Consider the following 14,070-nt stretch of genomic DNA (forward strand, 5'->3'; position numbering starts at 1 on the left):
GTTTGTGGATGCTTACTGCCATCGAAGCAAAAGCATTGTGCGATGCAGGGGCTGGGCTGCCACGTGTTTTGGATCCAGGCCCATTTAGGGACTGGCTAGCAGAGTACCAACACCATAAGGGACTTCTAACTTTCTGCATATTTCTCCATCCCTTTTATTTTTGCAGCTTGTCACTGCAATCCGTACGGCACTGTGAATCAGCAGACGAGTTGCAATCAAGTGACTGGGCAGTGCGAGTGCCTGTCTCATGTCACCGGGAGGGACTGCAGTGCCTGTGAGCCTGGCTTCTTCAACCTCCAGAGCGGACGTGGCTGTGAGAGGTGACGTTCGCCTTGGCTCGGAGCAAAGAGCCTGGTTTTGGGGGGGTGTCTGTGCTTACCTCGTGCAGGAATGTGATGTTTGTCATAAGGAACTGGTGTGCCTCTGCTGCTATGGGTGGGGAAGAGCAGCAGTCAAGGAGCAGCTATGAAGGCTATACAAAAAGCCTGACTTATAAATAGCTTTATAAATAGCTTTAAATCAGGGTTTTAAATAGAAAAGTGCCACATGACTCTGTGATTGTGATTGTTGGTAGCAGGGGCTCGTGGGTTCCTTTTTTAGTGCAGGCACCAAGTGACCTTGCATGGTTCAAAGGCTCAGTACCTCGCCTCCTGCATCTGCACAGCAAGGAAAGTGACTTCTGGCAAATGGGAACATGGAGCTGTGCTCGTTAGGGCTCCTTCAGAGCGGGGCTTCGCACGTGCCTCCCTTCTGTGTCACCGTCTGACGTGTGGCTGCCTCCCCAGGTGCAACTGCCACGCGCTGGGCTCCACCAACGGCCAGTGCGACATCCGAACTGGGCAGTGCGAGTGCCAGCCTGGCGTCGCCGGCCAGCGTTGCGACAGATGCGAGGTCAACCACTTTGGCTTTGGCTCCGAAGGCTGTAAACGTAAGTCTGAGAGGCTGGAGCGAGACAGACGGGAAGGATGTTTCACAACCAGCCTTGCCTTTGCTTTCCCCCTGTCTCTGGGAAGGTGCTTCCTCACCTCGCTCTTAATCACAGCAGAAGTTGGCACTTTTATGTCCACACCCTGCATGGTGAAATTTGATCTCTGCACAATAGCTTATCCCCTTTTTCTTTTATTTTTTTAATCGGGGGTAGGAAGAACTCCAATTTATTAGATACCCACTTCTCTTCGGCATAAATACATTCTCGGAATCTTGTCCTGCAACAGTCCTGTTTCCTAATGTTAAATCTCTGCACAGCTACTCTGCAAATGGCCTGAATGTACAGATTCTGTCTTGAGGAGCAACAGATCTTGTAAACATGATTGAAAAACAGGGTGATCCAAACTTTCCTCCTTGATATCCCTGCCTATAAAGAGCAGAAAAATGAACTGCAATTGGTTATGATGAAATGGGGTAGAAAATTATAATGCTTTGTGGGAGAGGCAATAGCAACACTGAACACATGCAAGGAACGTTGTGTCCGGCTAGACAGAGTGCCCTGCTGTGCGTAGAACCGCCCCGATTGGGAGTGTGGCTCCAGCTGTGGGTTTGTGCCCTGTTGCTCTTGCAGACGTTTTAGGGTATTGAGGGTATGCTCTTGCCCTGCGGGTTTTAGGGTATTTCTGCCTCTCCTCCAGTCTGACTGAGGTTTAACTTCCCTGCAGCCTGCGACTGTGATCCTGAGGGTTCGCGCTCCCTGCAGTGCCAGGAGAACGGTCGCTGCGAGTGCAAGGAAGGTTTCGTGGGGAGCCGCTGTGACCAGTGTGAAGAGAACTATTTCTACAACCGCTCGTGGCCGGGCTGCCAAGAGTGTCCAGCCTGTTACAGATTAGTGAAAGATAAGGTAAGGCCACAAATGCCACTTGGTATTGCTGGAGACAGTGGCACGTGCCTGCTTGTGCAGCGGCTTTTACGCTTGCTGAAAGCAGAGAGATTCAAGGTGGTTTGCTCTGTGTCGTAGCTGTGCTCTGTCCTTCCTGCATAGGTGGCGGAGCAACGAGAGAGGTTGCAGGAGCTGGAGAATCTTATAGCAAATCTGGGTACGGGAGAAGAAACTGTAACCGATCAAGCCTTTGAAGAGAGGTTGAAGCAGGCAGAAAGAGATGTTATGGAGTTGTTCCAGGAAGCACAAAACAGCAAAGGTGAGTTGACCTGATCAGACATGGACCAACATGAAAGGAGCTCTTTGCTTGACATTACTTTGGACACAACGTGTTTTATTTCAGGCTTATGCTGTGCATCAGGACAGCCAGTTATTTCAGATAGCGCTGAGACAGTGTATGTTATTATCAGACAGTGTATGTTATTAACGGTGACTGTGCTTTTATCCCTACTGTTCTCTCAGTGGTCTCTGTTGTACATGCGAAGTAAAGATCTGCCTCTAGTTCTGTACAGATGCAGGTGGTTTATGTGTTACCCTCTTCTCCAGATGCAAAGAAGGTTTTTACTTATTTGTTAAACAAGCGGAAGACTTTCTAATATACTTATTTATTATGCTTATAAATTTGCTCAGATATCTTGGGATAAAGCAGCCCTTGTTGGGATATCATCAGTGATCAGAATGAAGGCTTCAAAATCCTCCTGGCAAGCTTAATTATCCCACCATAAAGTGTATAATGTTCTGAAAAGTGCTGTTGTGGTGGCCTGTAGCTATTTTTCCTGTTAAACTCTGCTTCAAATTGATTCTTGTACTGTCATCTCTACCATAGGATGTCTGTGAGCAGGACGTTAAGCAGTATGGCAGTGATTTGTCCTTAGGGTCTTTTTGATGTATAAGCTGGTGTGTGTTTTGGGGAAGAGCAACTTGAAGACGACTATTGACTTTGCAGTAAAAGATGTTCCCCTGGGAGTTGGTTCAGTGATTTCAGACCACTTTGGAAAAATCTGTCGCCTTTGTGTGAAGCTGGGAAAAAGCTGATGCGCATCCAACGCTTGCGTTTGCTTGGGAAGATTCCTGCCAGTGGGAATAATCACTGAAGCTCTTCTCAGTTTTAGCTGAGGCAGCTTTATGCTGCCTGCTTGGCATCTGTGCCTAGATAATAGTCCCACGTAGAGGGGCAGGAGCGTGGGGATTGGAGAAAAGTGAGGGAATGGATTGGGTTTTGTGGTGGTATTTTCCATCTTTCCTTCCACCTCTTAGAACCATAGAAGCATTTAAGTTGGAAAAGACCCTTAAGATCATCGAGTCCAACTCTTAACCTAACACTGCCAAGTCCACCACTAAACCATGACCCTAAGCACCACATCTACACGTCTTGTAAATACCTCCAGGGATGGTGACTCAACCACTTCCCTGGGCAGCCTGTTCCAATGCTTCATAACCCTTTGGGTGAAGAAATTTTTCCTAATATCCAATCTAAACCTCCCCTGGTGCAACTTGAGGCTGTTTCCTCTTGTCCTATCACTTGCTACTTGGGAGAAGAGAACGACCTCCCCCTTGCTACAGCCTCCTTTCAGGTATTATTAGAGAGTGATAAGGTCTCCCCTGAGACTCCTTTTGTCCAGGCTAAACAACCCCAGTTCCCTCAGCCGCTCCTCATAAAACTTGTGCTCTAGACCCTTCACCAGCATTGTTGCTCTTCCCTAACTAAAAGGCGAGTTAAATGCAACAAAAACTACCCTTGCAAAAATCTGTGCACACCTGTAGCACTTGCTTGTGTTTTTCTACTTGAAAAGTAGAAAAAACTTGTAGTTTTGTAGTACGTTTTTGAAATGTGTCAAATGTTCATGTTGCAGTGCTTACAATGTGCTGCAAGGTCAAGACAACGTATGTGGGAAAAATCTTAATTTTGGAGGCCTGCAGGCTTCTGCTTGTACTTCATCTCCTAATAACACTCTCGCCTTTTCAAGAGTAAATGCCCCTGGTCATGAGGCATGTATCTGTGCTTTTATGTCTCCGTTATTAAGATGCTGTTGTGGGGAGTTACCTGTTTGGTGGTCCAAAAATTTGGGGAAGTTTGGGTGGCTCATAGGTCCTACAGGTTGGAGAACCAAGGCTCTATCCTGCCAGCTTTTGTCATCTCTTTATTTGGGGGAAGTTTGGGGTGGGTTTGCTATTCCACATATCATCTAGCTGCTCCGAATGGAGACTGTGTCTGGCTCGGGCGTAGCCGCCATTGCCCAAAGCAGGCAATAACGTACAGCCCCACTATTCCTCCATCTCTGCTTACCTTCTAGGAGCTAAGCTAAAGAGAATTCACAAAGCAGATGTTTCATACCTCTTGAGGAGCAGCTCTGTTGTCTTTTTTAAGTCAATGATAGAGGTGAAACATGATTCTGAACACAAAATCATCCCTCAGAGTCAGTTCCAACTCCCAGCAGGATTGTCTTATTAGTAGCTAATGACTTTTCATTTCTCATATTTGGTGCACATTCTGATGATGACTTTGATCTCAAGCTGACTGACTTATGAAATGGCTTTGCTGGTCCCCTTTCAATCGGGGATTAACCTACCAACATGTTGCCTGCAGTGGTAAGCTGCTGCTCCAGCTTCTCTTCCTGCTGTAATTTTGTTTCTTCTCTTTCATATCGTGTGTTTCAGACGTAGATCAGGGCCTCATGGATCGTCTCAAGGACATCAACGGCACACTAGCGAGTCAGCTCAACAGGCTGAGGAACATCCAGGGCACGGTGCGGGAGATAGAGAACCTGGCGGATCAAGCCCGGGCGCGGGTGGAGGACACCGAGGACCTGATCAGCTTAGCTTCTGATATGCTTGAGAAGGCAAAGATGGCAGCTGACAACGTGGTGAGCGTGCTGCCAAGATCCCACATGGTTGGGAGAGGAGAGGGCCTTTCCTTTCTGTGCCCTCTGGTCTGTTTCTCTGCTTGTTCTCTCTCTCTCATATAGCAAATTTGCTATGGAAATATCTTCTCCCCTACCCGAGATCATGGGAAATAAATAAAGGAAGATCACCAGTGTCTGTCATAGTTTGTATCTTAGCCCCTGCTCAAAGAAACCAATGTAAGAACCCCTAAATAAATATCAGCACCTTTGTTTTTAAGGGATAACCAGTGGCGGAAACTGCATGGGCTTAGGAAAAAAATACAGAGAAGTCAGAAGTAGGTTAGACACATCTCTAAGCATTTAGATCATGACAATAAATATTTAAAGCAAAGATGAATAAAAGATGGAAGAAGAGCTTTAGGATTTTTTTTTTTCTTTTTTTCCAGTCCATTACACCTCCGGAGTCAAGCGGGGACCCTAACAACATGACTCTATTAGCAGAAGAGGCCCGTAAGCTGGCTGAAAGGTAGGCAGTGGCAAGACATGCTCCTCGCAGCCTGCATCAAGGCCCTGCTCTTCCCTACAAGGAGGAAGCAAAATTTATTTTGCTTGATAAGAAACGCACACCCTTTGCTGAGTAAGAGACTGGCACTGTGGGTGCATGCCTGCGTATCACTGAGGGCAAACACTAGACATGTGAATGAGGGACACGTGCAACTTTAGTGGTACCTTTCAGCTGATCTCGTGGGCACTGCTGGAGTGATGCCTCGGTTGCAGAGATGGTCTCAAACAGCATCTTCCATATGCAAATCTGGTGAAGGAAGGAAAAGCAAAAGAGAGTAAAATCTGGAAGGAAAAGTAAAAGAGAGTAAAATCTGGAAGAGAGAATAAAATCTGGAATTAGGGATAGAAACCACTGGCTGAGAATTCTAATGGCATTATTTTTCTTCTGTAATCTTGTCCAGACACAAAAAAGAAGCTGATGAGATTGTTCGCATAGCCAAGGCAGCAAATGATACTTCCACAGAAGCGTATCAGCTGCTGCTGAAGACCCTGGCTGGAGAAAACCAAACTGCAAATGACATTGATGAGCTCAACCAGAAGTGAGTCAGTAACAGAAAATTGTTTTTATTTCCTGGCTTTAGAGCAGTGCTTAAAACTAAGATGCCTTCTGTAGCGTTGTATGCTTTGGGTTTTATAGGAGTTGTCTTTCAGTTTCTTAGCCTCTCTGCTCGCTTAGGGAGTTCAGTTCTACAAAAAAAATTGTAATGTAATTGGATCCTTGGGTTTTTTTAGGTATAATCAAGCAAGGAACATTTCTCGAGACCTAGAGAAACAGGCCAACAAGGTGCTTGCGGAGGCAGAGGAAGCTGGAAACAAAGCCCTGCAGATCTACGCTAATCTCACCAGTCTGCCTACTGTGGATTCCACGGGGCTAGAGGTACGTGCGGGAAGTGTCATGCGCAGCGTTTTCTAAAGATCAATGAGGACAGGCATTATAGCAGTGTGCTAGGTTGCTGACGTACCTTGCATGTGCTCTGCTAGTGTTTCTCTGCATAAGAACAGTCTGTGGAATTTTTGTCCATCTAGGCATAATCTAGACTGTTGCATTTCCGCTTTTTTGCAGGAGACTTGCATGCGGGAAACTATATATGTAAACCCACACCTCCCCCAATCTCTGAAGGACAAAAAAACTGAGTGAGATGTTGTTTGCCAAACATCTTAGCTTGAACAGAGAAGTGCAAAAATTTCGGTTCCCTCTGAAGTCTGCAGAACTGCTCCCTCTCTTGTGCTCACTGTAGTGCAGCAGATTTTCTTGCACATGAAACTGTTTGCAGCCTCTGTCCTTCGTTGCACTGGCCCTCGTGGTATTCAGAGCTTGGAAAGCAAAGTTACAACTCTAGTTGTAAGAGATGGGAACCCATCATAGCTTCTACCTGTTAGATGGTTAGAAACTACATGTGTTTTGTCACCTGTTCAGAAATTCTTTAACGTTCAGGAATCTGCATTTGTTTCTGATTTTCACCTGCAGAATGAAGCAAATAAGATCAAGAAGGAAGCGGAGGAGTTAGATCAGCTAATTGCCAGGAAGCTGAAAGATTATGAGGACTTGAGAGAAGACATGAAAGGAAAGGAGCTAGAAGTAAAGAACCTCTTGGAGAAAGGGAAGACGGAGCAGCAGGTCAGTTCTGTTTTGTGCAGGCTTTTGTTCCCTGGAAAAAACAAAGAAAAAAAAGTAACTAGCCAGATATGAAAGATTTGGTTTTATTCAGTCTTATCTTAGTGCTGCTTGTTACTTACAAGAATACTGAAGAATGGTCCCAGAAAGGAGATGCAAAAAGCTGGTAAAAGCAATGGCATAGAGGCTGTGTGGGAGAATAGGGGATGTTTGCCAGGTGTGGTGTCATCTTTGTATTCAGAACAGTATTCCAAAAGTACCTAAATTCACCTGGTTTCAGAGGAAGCACTGCCACTCGGGGATGAACGCTGTTCTGTATGGCGTTGGTGTTTCAGGCTGAGCGGTGCTTTTTGAAACACCTAGATGGTTATCCTTCAAAAGGTAAGAATATGTTGATACATGTCATGTCTCCTTAGACTGCAGACCAGCTCTTGGCTCGAGCAGATGCAGCGAAAGCCCTGGCTGAAGAAGCTGCTCGAAAGGGCAGTGGCACGCTACAGGAGGCTAATACCATTCTCAACAACCTGAAAGGTAAAGAGAAAGCACTTGCAGTGAATCCTTCAATTCCCGTGTGACAAGTCACTCGGCAGTAGGGTATCTTGGTTAAACGGGCCATGCCATTGCCAGTACCTGAGTGTCGGGTGTGTTCTTCTGGCTATTTTTCTTCAAAGAAAAAAAATAGAAATGTTTGCAGTGACTAGAAATCTCCTTTTTGTTTAAGTTCCTTGTTTAGCGTCAGAAGACGTGTAATAGGGAGAGCTGCAAGCATATATGCCCCCACACCCCAGTTTGCTCTTCATGCCTCTAATGTCAAGGTGGCAAAGCCTGGGTAGCTTGGTCAAAGAAGCATCCTAAGGCTCTTCTGGAGCAAGTGATAAGAATCTGTTTTGCCCTTTCTTAGATTTTGATAAGCGGGTGAATGATAACAAGACAGCAGCCGAGGAGGCGCTGAAAAAGATTCCTGCCATTACCCAGACCATTGCTGAAGCCAACAATAAGACGCGTCAGGCGGAGCTGGCGCTTGGCAATGCTGCTGCTGATGCCCGCGAAGCCAAGACTAAAGCAGATTTTGCTGAGAAAATCGCTGGTTCTGTTCAGAAGGTGAGTCCTTTGCTGTTCTGGAGCCACCCCCCGTGATATTGGCACGTGTGTATGACTGTATAATCTCCTTTGTTCCAGTATTTCCTGGTGAGCCCCGTGTGCTTTCTGCTGTGTTCCCCACTAGGGAATGCAAAATATGGCATGATAAGAAATCGGTGCGTTTTGACAAAAAGGATTGAAGGAAGTTCTGCACCTTCACCACCTTTTTCCATCCTGTTCCCCTTGTTGGCTGTAGAGTGCCGCTGCTACCAAAGCCGAAGCTGATAAGACTTTTGCTGATGTGACGGGGCTGGCCAGAGAAGTGGATGACATGATGAAGCAACTACAGGATGCAGAAAAAGAGCTGAAGCGGAAGCAGGATGATGCTGAGCAGGATATGATGATGGCAGGCATGGTAAGTAATGCTGGCAGGTGGCAGCAGTGGCAAGAAGGTGCCTTCTCCCTGCTGTGCTGGCGATGCAGGGTTTTCTCCCGCTGTCCTCTTGCAAAGACGGCACTGGATCCAGCCAGTATTCAGTCTCTTCCAAGTTCTAAGTGGGATTGAAAACATGAGACGAGCAAAGGAGCTCCTCTGGTGGCATTAGCATAGATTCCCTGTTGGAATTGGAGAGCCAGTTTTCTTATTGCAACGCTTTCCTTTTATTTTAACTGAAACCTGACTGTAGCCCTATTGAGTCTGTTCTGACTTTTCCTGCAAAGTCCTTCTCGGTTATTAGGGATCCCCATACTGAAATAATCAGAAAACTGATTATTTGAAGTTTGTCAGTCTTCGCCAGCACTGTGATAAAGATCTCAGCACAGGGGTGTGTGTGACTAAGTGCCTGTGGGCGGACCTGTGAAAAGGAGAGGCAATGGTTTCGTAATCCCTACCGCCTTCTTGTGCTCTCATTTTTTATACCCTGCAGGCCTCACAGGCTGCCCAGGAGGCAGAAGACAACGCAAGAAAAGCGAAGAACTCTGTGAACAGCTTGCTTGCCGTCATTAATGACTTGCTGGATCAATTAGGTAGGACTGTCCTTACTGTGCCTTACATCTTTCAGTGTTCTCCTGCTGCCTGATGTTGCAGTACTGGCAGCTGGCGTGGTGTGCTGGCTTCCTTGCCGGTGCTGTGCCGTGAATCAAATGGGTCCGTTCACTTCTGGAAATGGGGTTTGAGTGTTTTCAGCAAGGGTTTTGTTTGTTTTTTTCCCCCTGGGGTGGCCTCAAAGCTTGTTGTGCAATGCTGGGTACTGCTTTTCTGTGAGCTGAGGACCGTTGTTGAGGGAGTGAAGGTGTAACGCGTTTGGCTGGTCCTGTTTTAAACGCTGTTTCTAATCCAGAGATGGAGATCTCTGTCCGGGTATGGGCTCAGCTATCTAAGCACTCAAAACCAGTGCGTCAAAGGTTTGGTTTTTTTTTTAATGGACTTCACTGTTTTCAAAGGTTTTTTTTTTAATGGACTTCACTGTTTGCTTCTGGCTTTTCAGGGCAACTGGAGACAGTGGACTTGAACAAACTGAATGAGATTGAGGGCACCCTGAACAGTGCCAAAGACCAGATGAAAGATAGCGACCTGGACCAGAAAGTGTCTTTCCTTGAGAGAGAAGCCAGGAAGCAAGATGATGCGATACAGGCCTACAACAGGGACATTGAAGAGATCCTGAAGGACATTAGCAACCTGGAAGACATCAAGAAGACCTTGCCGTCTGGCTGTTTTAACACCCCGTCCATTGAGAAACCCTAAGGATGTGCTGGGGGTGGGGGGTATTCCCCCAATGAGCGGTGGAGCGGTGGTTTGGCTATGGAGTGCCTTAACACACATTACCTTCTTCAAATCCCCAACTCTTCGCTGCTCGCAGCCACTGTTTTCTTTTCAAATCAGGATAAGTTGAAAGTTTTTTTTTTTTTTTAAGAGAAGCAAATTAAATATCCGTCTTTGGGCATCAAAGGGGTTTTTTTATAGAAATTGTCTTCCTGAGCACTCCACCTTTGCCCCTTTCTCAGACACAGTTTCCCTTTGATTAGTGCAAGGGTGAAAGATGCTTTGGACTCTTTATACTGTGGTTCAGAAATAACCATGTGAGCTGTATACAGCAAGGCAAAACTAACCCTACTTTCTCTCCTCTCTTCTCCCCTTGTAAAATCCTTGGTCCCGGAGCTCTCTGTCCCTATGAAGGAAGGGGATGGCTACCAAAGTATTACTGTAATGGCCAGTATAGCTGCACTCATTCAGATCCCTTTTCCCAGCTTCTAACCCTGTGAATTTATTTTTTTATCGTTAACTAGTGGCCAATCGACAGCGTTGGTAGCCTTTGACAAAATAGCCGCAGCCTCTTTCTGAAATGCTTTCTGTGATGATGCATCACTGAGAAAAACGCAGCCTCTGAGAGGAGCTCTTTGGGAAGATGGGATACTGGTGGAGTGGTAGGTCTTGCCAGCCCCACTCCTGGTCTGCGGAGAAGTTCTGGGTCTGGTCTGTAGGCAGCTACCTGCCGGGTAGTCCAGGCTGAGGAGCGTGGAAGCCGTGAGCTACGTTCCCATCTGTAGGTGTTGCTATCCAATTGCCAGAGGATCTTTTTTATTTTTTTTTAGGCTACAAATGTCTGATTGACAGATTAGTTTGTTCATGCAGGAAAAGTCTTGCTGAAGAGGAGAGCCGCCATCCAGAGAGCTCCGACAGCTGCACTGGCCTTCATGCTGAACGTCTTTGGGTGGGGAAGGAGAGGGGCATGCAAGTGGAAATGGAAAGGTCTTTCTCCCCATCTTCTTCCTGGAGGAGGACAGTGGCATTTTTATATCTCCTGGCTGCGCTCTCACCTTTTACCTGTTTTTAACCTGGCAGAAAGAGCTGGAGTTTACCGATGCCCTCCTTTCTTTTTGCCTACCCATCTCCCGGTCACTGTAAAGCCACCGCAGCACAGGGACTTCAGGCCGGGCTCGGGTGGCCATTCTGCATTTCACACCGCTGCCGCCACCTCCCCGGCAGGCTCCCTCCCCAGGTAGTGCCTCCCAGCTGCTTACTGGTGCTGGGTGGGAGCGGTGGGGAGCCCCTCGCTCCTCCTCCGGCCCTCCGCTGAGATGAGAGCATCCTCTGCGGCTTCCTCCTTGCCTCCAGCCTGGCGTCCCCCCCGCCCCCTCCTTGAGATCCAGTATATATCTATCCTTAAACACTATGCAACTTCGTACGTTTGCGTAGCGGGGAAGAAATTATTATCTGACACACACTGGTGCTATTAATTATTTCAAATTTATATTTTTTGTGTGAATGTGATTTTTTTTTTTCCGTTTTTTTTATCATGATTATAGTGTGAGGAAGTCTCTCGTGTGTGCGTATGTGTGTGTAAATATACTCAGCCATATTTCCAGAGTGGCACAGCCTGGCCTCCTCTATGTGCTTTCCCTTATAGCCATCGGGGCGCGTGCACCGTTTATCGCTTCTCTCCGTATTATTCCCTTAGAGCGCGGTATTTCTCCTAGCTGGGGCTCCCCTTTCTTCCCTCTCCCGTATCCTCAGCACCCATACGGGCATCAGCAATAACCACGTTGCCCGTTGGGTGGATGCTTTCTAGCCCTCCCTCCAAAGCCAGCCCTGATGCCTGGCGTTCACAGCACCCCCTTTTGTGTCCCTTGTCCCCGGGGACGTTGTGCCAGGAGGAGAGCAGGGGCTGTGGCTTTGCAGCCGGGCTGTGAGGAGCTGTAGCGCTGTCGGGAGACCGGGCCCAGCGTTGAGGTGGTGGGAGAGCTGGATTTGGGGACATCTTGATACCACTGTGCGAGGCGGGAGGCTTGTTCCACCCTCGGGAACGGCGCTGTTTGTTCCCAGCAAACCCCACATCGCTCTTGTACCCCTTCTCTTAGAGATTCTTACGATTTTCCAGCTTGGGATTTCCCTCTGCCTGCAAACATACCTAATACCTGGAGGAGAGCTTACCTGTGCTCGCCCACGCGCGTGGGGCGGCGAGGTCGGTGTCCTGGCCGGCTGCTCTGGTCAGATGGCTGTAACCGCGTCACCTCTCTGCCAAGGCTGTGAGAAGAGCAGATGCGAAGATGCGCGCATGCCCTGGCTGACCTCAGGCCTAAGGTTTCCTGCTTTCTTCTCTTTTTTTTTTTTTTTTCCTTAAGCTGTTTTTAACAGAATTTTATTTTTAAATAAAAAAAAAAATCTTTATAAGCGATCTCTTAATCACTACTGCATTACAGCCATTATTCATTGTATAAGTCGAGTTATTTCTTTACGTAATGTGATGATGCGACAGCTGCTGGTGGAGTGCTGGATGTCACGGGCAACGCGTGACAGTCCCTTCATCACCTTATTCCTGACTGTGGCCCCCTCAGTACGTGCCTTCACTCCAGCTTTTTGCCTTAATCTGTGGTCTTGCTGTCTGGGGCGGTGAACAAAATGCAACACTTGCAGTTTTTATGTATAAAACAGTATTTCTTATTTATAATAAAGTCTGAATATTTGTAACCCCCTCATACCTTGGCATTCTTTTGAGTATTTCTCAGTTGTAAGATTCGCCTCTTGCTTAATTAATGGGATGAGCTGGAGTGGGGAAAGGGAAAAGTAATTTGGAAATCCACGTGGTGGGCTGCGGATGGCCATAGCGATTATGGTTTCTCCCTGTGTCCAATGCTCCTTTGCCGTGGCTACAATGAATTTTACGCTGCTGGTTTTCCAGACCTTAAAAAATAAGTTGATGTTGTTGGTGCTGATGCTATTGGAGCTGCACTGTCCTCCTGGAAAGCCCTGGGGGGTTTCTTCACAGTGTAAGGGTAAAATCCTTTCTGCTTGCAGCTGAACACACGGAAAAGGATGGGGCTCCTGGGAAGAAAAAAAAAAACCCTAAATAAAGAAGCTGAAATTTCTCTACCGGGAACTGCCATAAATCTGAGTACTCTCTTGTTCCGTGGGTCCTGTCTGCCAGAGCCCGGGATAAATTTTATTCCTGAATCAAGCAAGTTTTTAATGTCAGGACAGATTGCTGTGATAACAGACTGGGCAGTTCTGCAATCGCACCCATCTTACAGCTGCAGACTGGATTTCTGTTACTTTTCTCGGCAGAGGAAAACGTACATGTCTCATTAACTTGCATCAGAGTAATCCCGTCTCAATTGGTAAGTTCTCTTCATTTTTTTTTTTTTTTCTAGTTTGTCTAGCTTCAGCTTTTTGTTCTTCAGCTATAATTGCCACTAATGCGTTTGTTTTCTAAAATACCCTTTTTTTTTTGGCCAGCATTGCTGTCGAGCAAATCCTGGCTGGTAAAATCTGAAGTTTCAGCTGGACTGTAGGTAGCAGTTGGGGAGCAAAGAATCGGGCGGTGGGACGGTGCTGACCTTGCATGGGCTGTAGCTTGACGTGGAGCCTGTGACCATTTTGGGGCTAAAATACTCAGCTTAGGAAGCGAGTCTGTGCTCTTTATTTTATCTTCAGGTCACACAGCATCAGTGCTTGTCCCGTAAAGCCTGGGTGAAATCCCAAATTAAGGTGAAGCTCCTGGCTTCTGTAGATTCATGCTGAGTCTCTGAAATGCTACTATCACACCGGTCTGGAACAGCCGAAATCTCTAGGAGCTTTTTGAGGACAGTATGTGCTACTCTCCGCCACAGACCCAAGGGAGCACGAGAAGCGCTGCTTCCAGTTCACCGAAAAAGTGTTTTATTGGTGTTTTGAAGTCCAGGTAGAGGACATCTGAGGAGGGCGTTTCGGCACAGCAAGGTCTCAGCTTGACCTCCAGGTAGAAGAGGAGGGACCTCCTGAGGAGTGACCGAGCCATGCTCTGGTGGCTTTTTTTTTTTTCTCCTCTGATTTCCAGTGGCTTTTCTCACTGTCCGAGGTCAAGCTCCATCATCTCTCCTCTGCTCTCTGGAGAAGCGAGAGGCTGGCAGCGGGCGAGCAGGCGGCAATGGGAAGGACTTGGCCAGAGCGGCGCTGGTTATCACCCGGGGGCTTGGCAACCGGGTAAAAATCGTTGGGGTGCTTCTCCCAGCAGTGGGAGAGAGCTGCTGGAGGAGGGGGGCTGGGGGCTTCCTGGAGGTTGGGGCCTTCATGGGCTGCTCTGGGGAGGCTGAAGTTCAGAGGACCTGACCTTGGGCTGCTG

At 47.3% G+C, this 14,070-nt stretch overlaps 1 protein-coding gene across 1 annotated transcript in view; it reads left to right on the forward strand.

Annotated features, from left to right (window-relative positions):
* Positions 1-12,448, forward strand: part of LAMC1 (laminin subunit gamma 1) — a 69,840-nt gene extending 57,392 nt beyond the window's left edge. The window contains exons 15-28 of the mRNA XM_075156938.1: positions 167-320; positions 786-928; positions 1,653-1,831; positions 1,973-2,129; positions 4,529-4,734; positions 5,160-5,239; positions 5,679-5,816; positions 6,010-6,154; positions 6,746-6,895; positions 7,309-7,423; positions 7,794-7,993; positions 8,229-8,387; positions 8,899-8,998; positions 9,460-12,448. Coding sequence (XP_075013039.1) covers positions 167-320; positions 786-928; positions 1,653-1,831; positions 1,973-2,129; positions 4,529-4,734; positions 5,160-5,239; positions 5,679-5,816; positions 6,010-6,154; positions 6,746-6,895; positions 7,309-7,423; positions 7,794-7,993; positions 8,229-8,387; positions 8,899-8,998; positions 9,460-9,716 — 2,183 coding nt within the window. The 3' untranslated portion in view covers positions 9,717-12,448. The remainder of the gene's footprint in view (positions 1-166; positions 321-785; positions 929-1,652; positions 1,832-1,972; positions 2,130-4,528; positions 4,735-5,159; positions 5,240-5,678; positions 5,817-6,009; positions 6,155-6,745; positions 6,896-7,308; positions 7,424-7,793; positions 7,994-8,228; positions 8,388-8,898; positions 8,999-9,459) is intronic.
* Positions 12,449-14,070: the final 1,622 nt, after the last annotated feature.

The sequence above is a fragment of the Calonectris borealis genome, chromosome 8 (genome assembly GCF_964195595.1).
Source record: "Calonectris borealis chromosome 8, bCalBor7.hap1.2, whole genome shotgun sequence".
In the NCBI taxonomy this organism is placed as follows: Eukaryota; Metazoa; Chordata; class Aves; order Procellariiformes; family Procellariidae; genus Calonectris; species Calonectris borealis.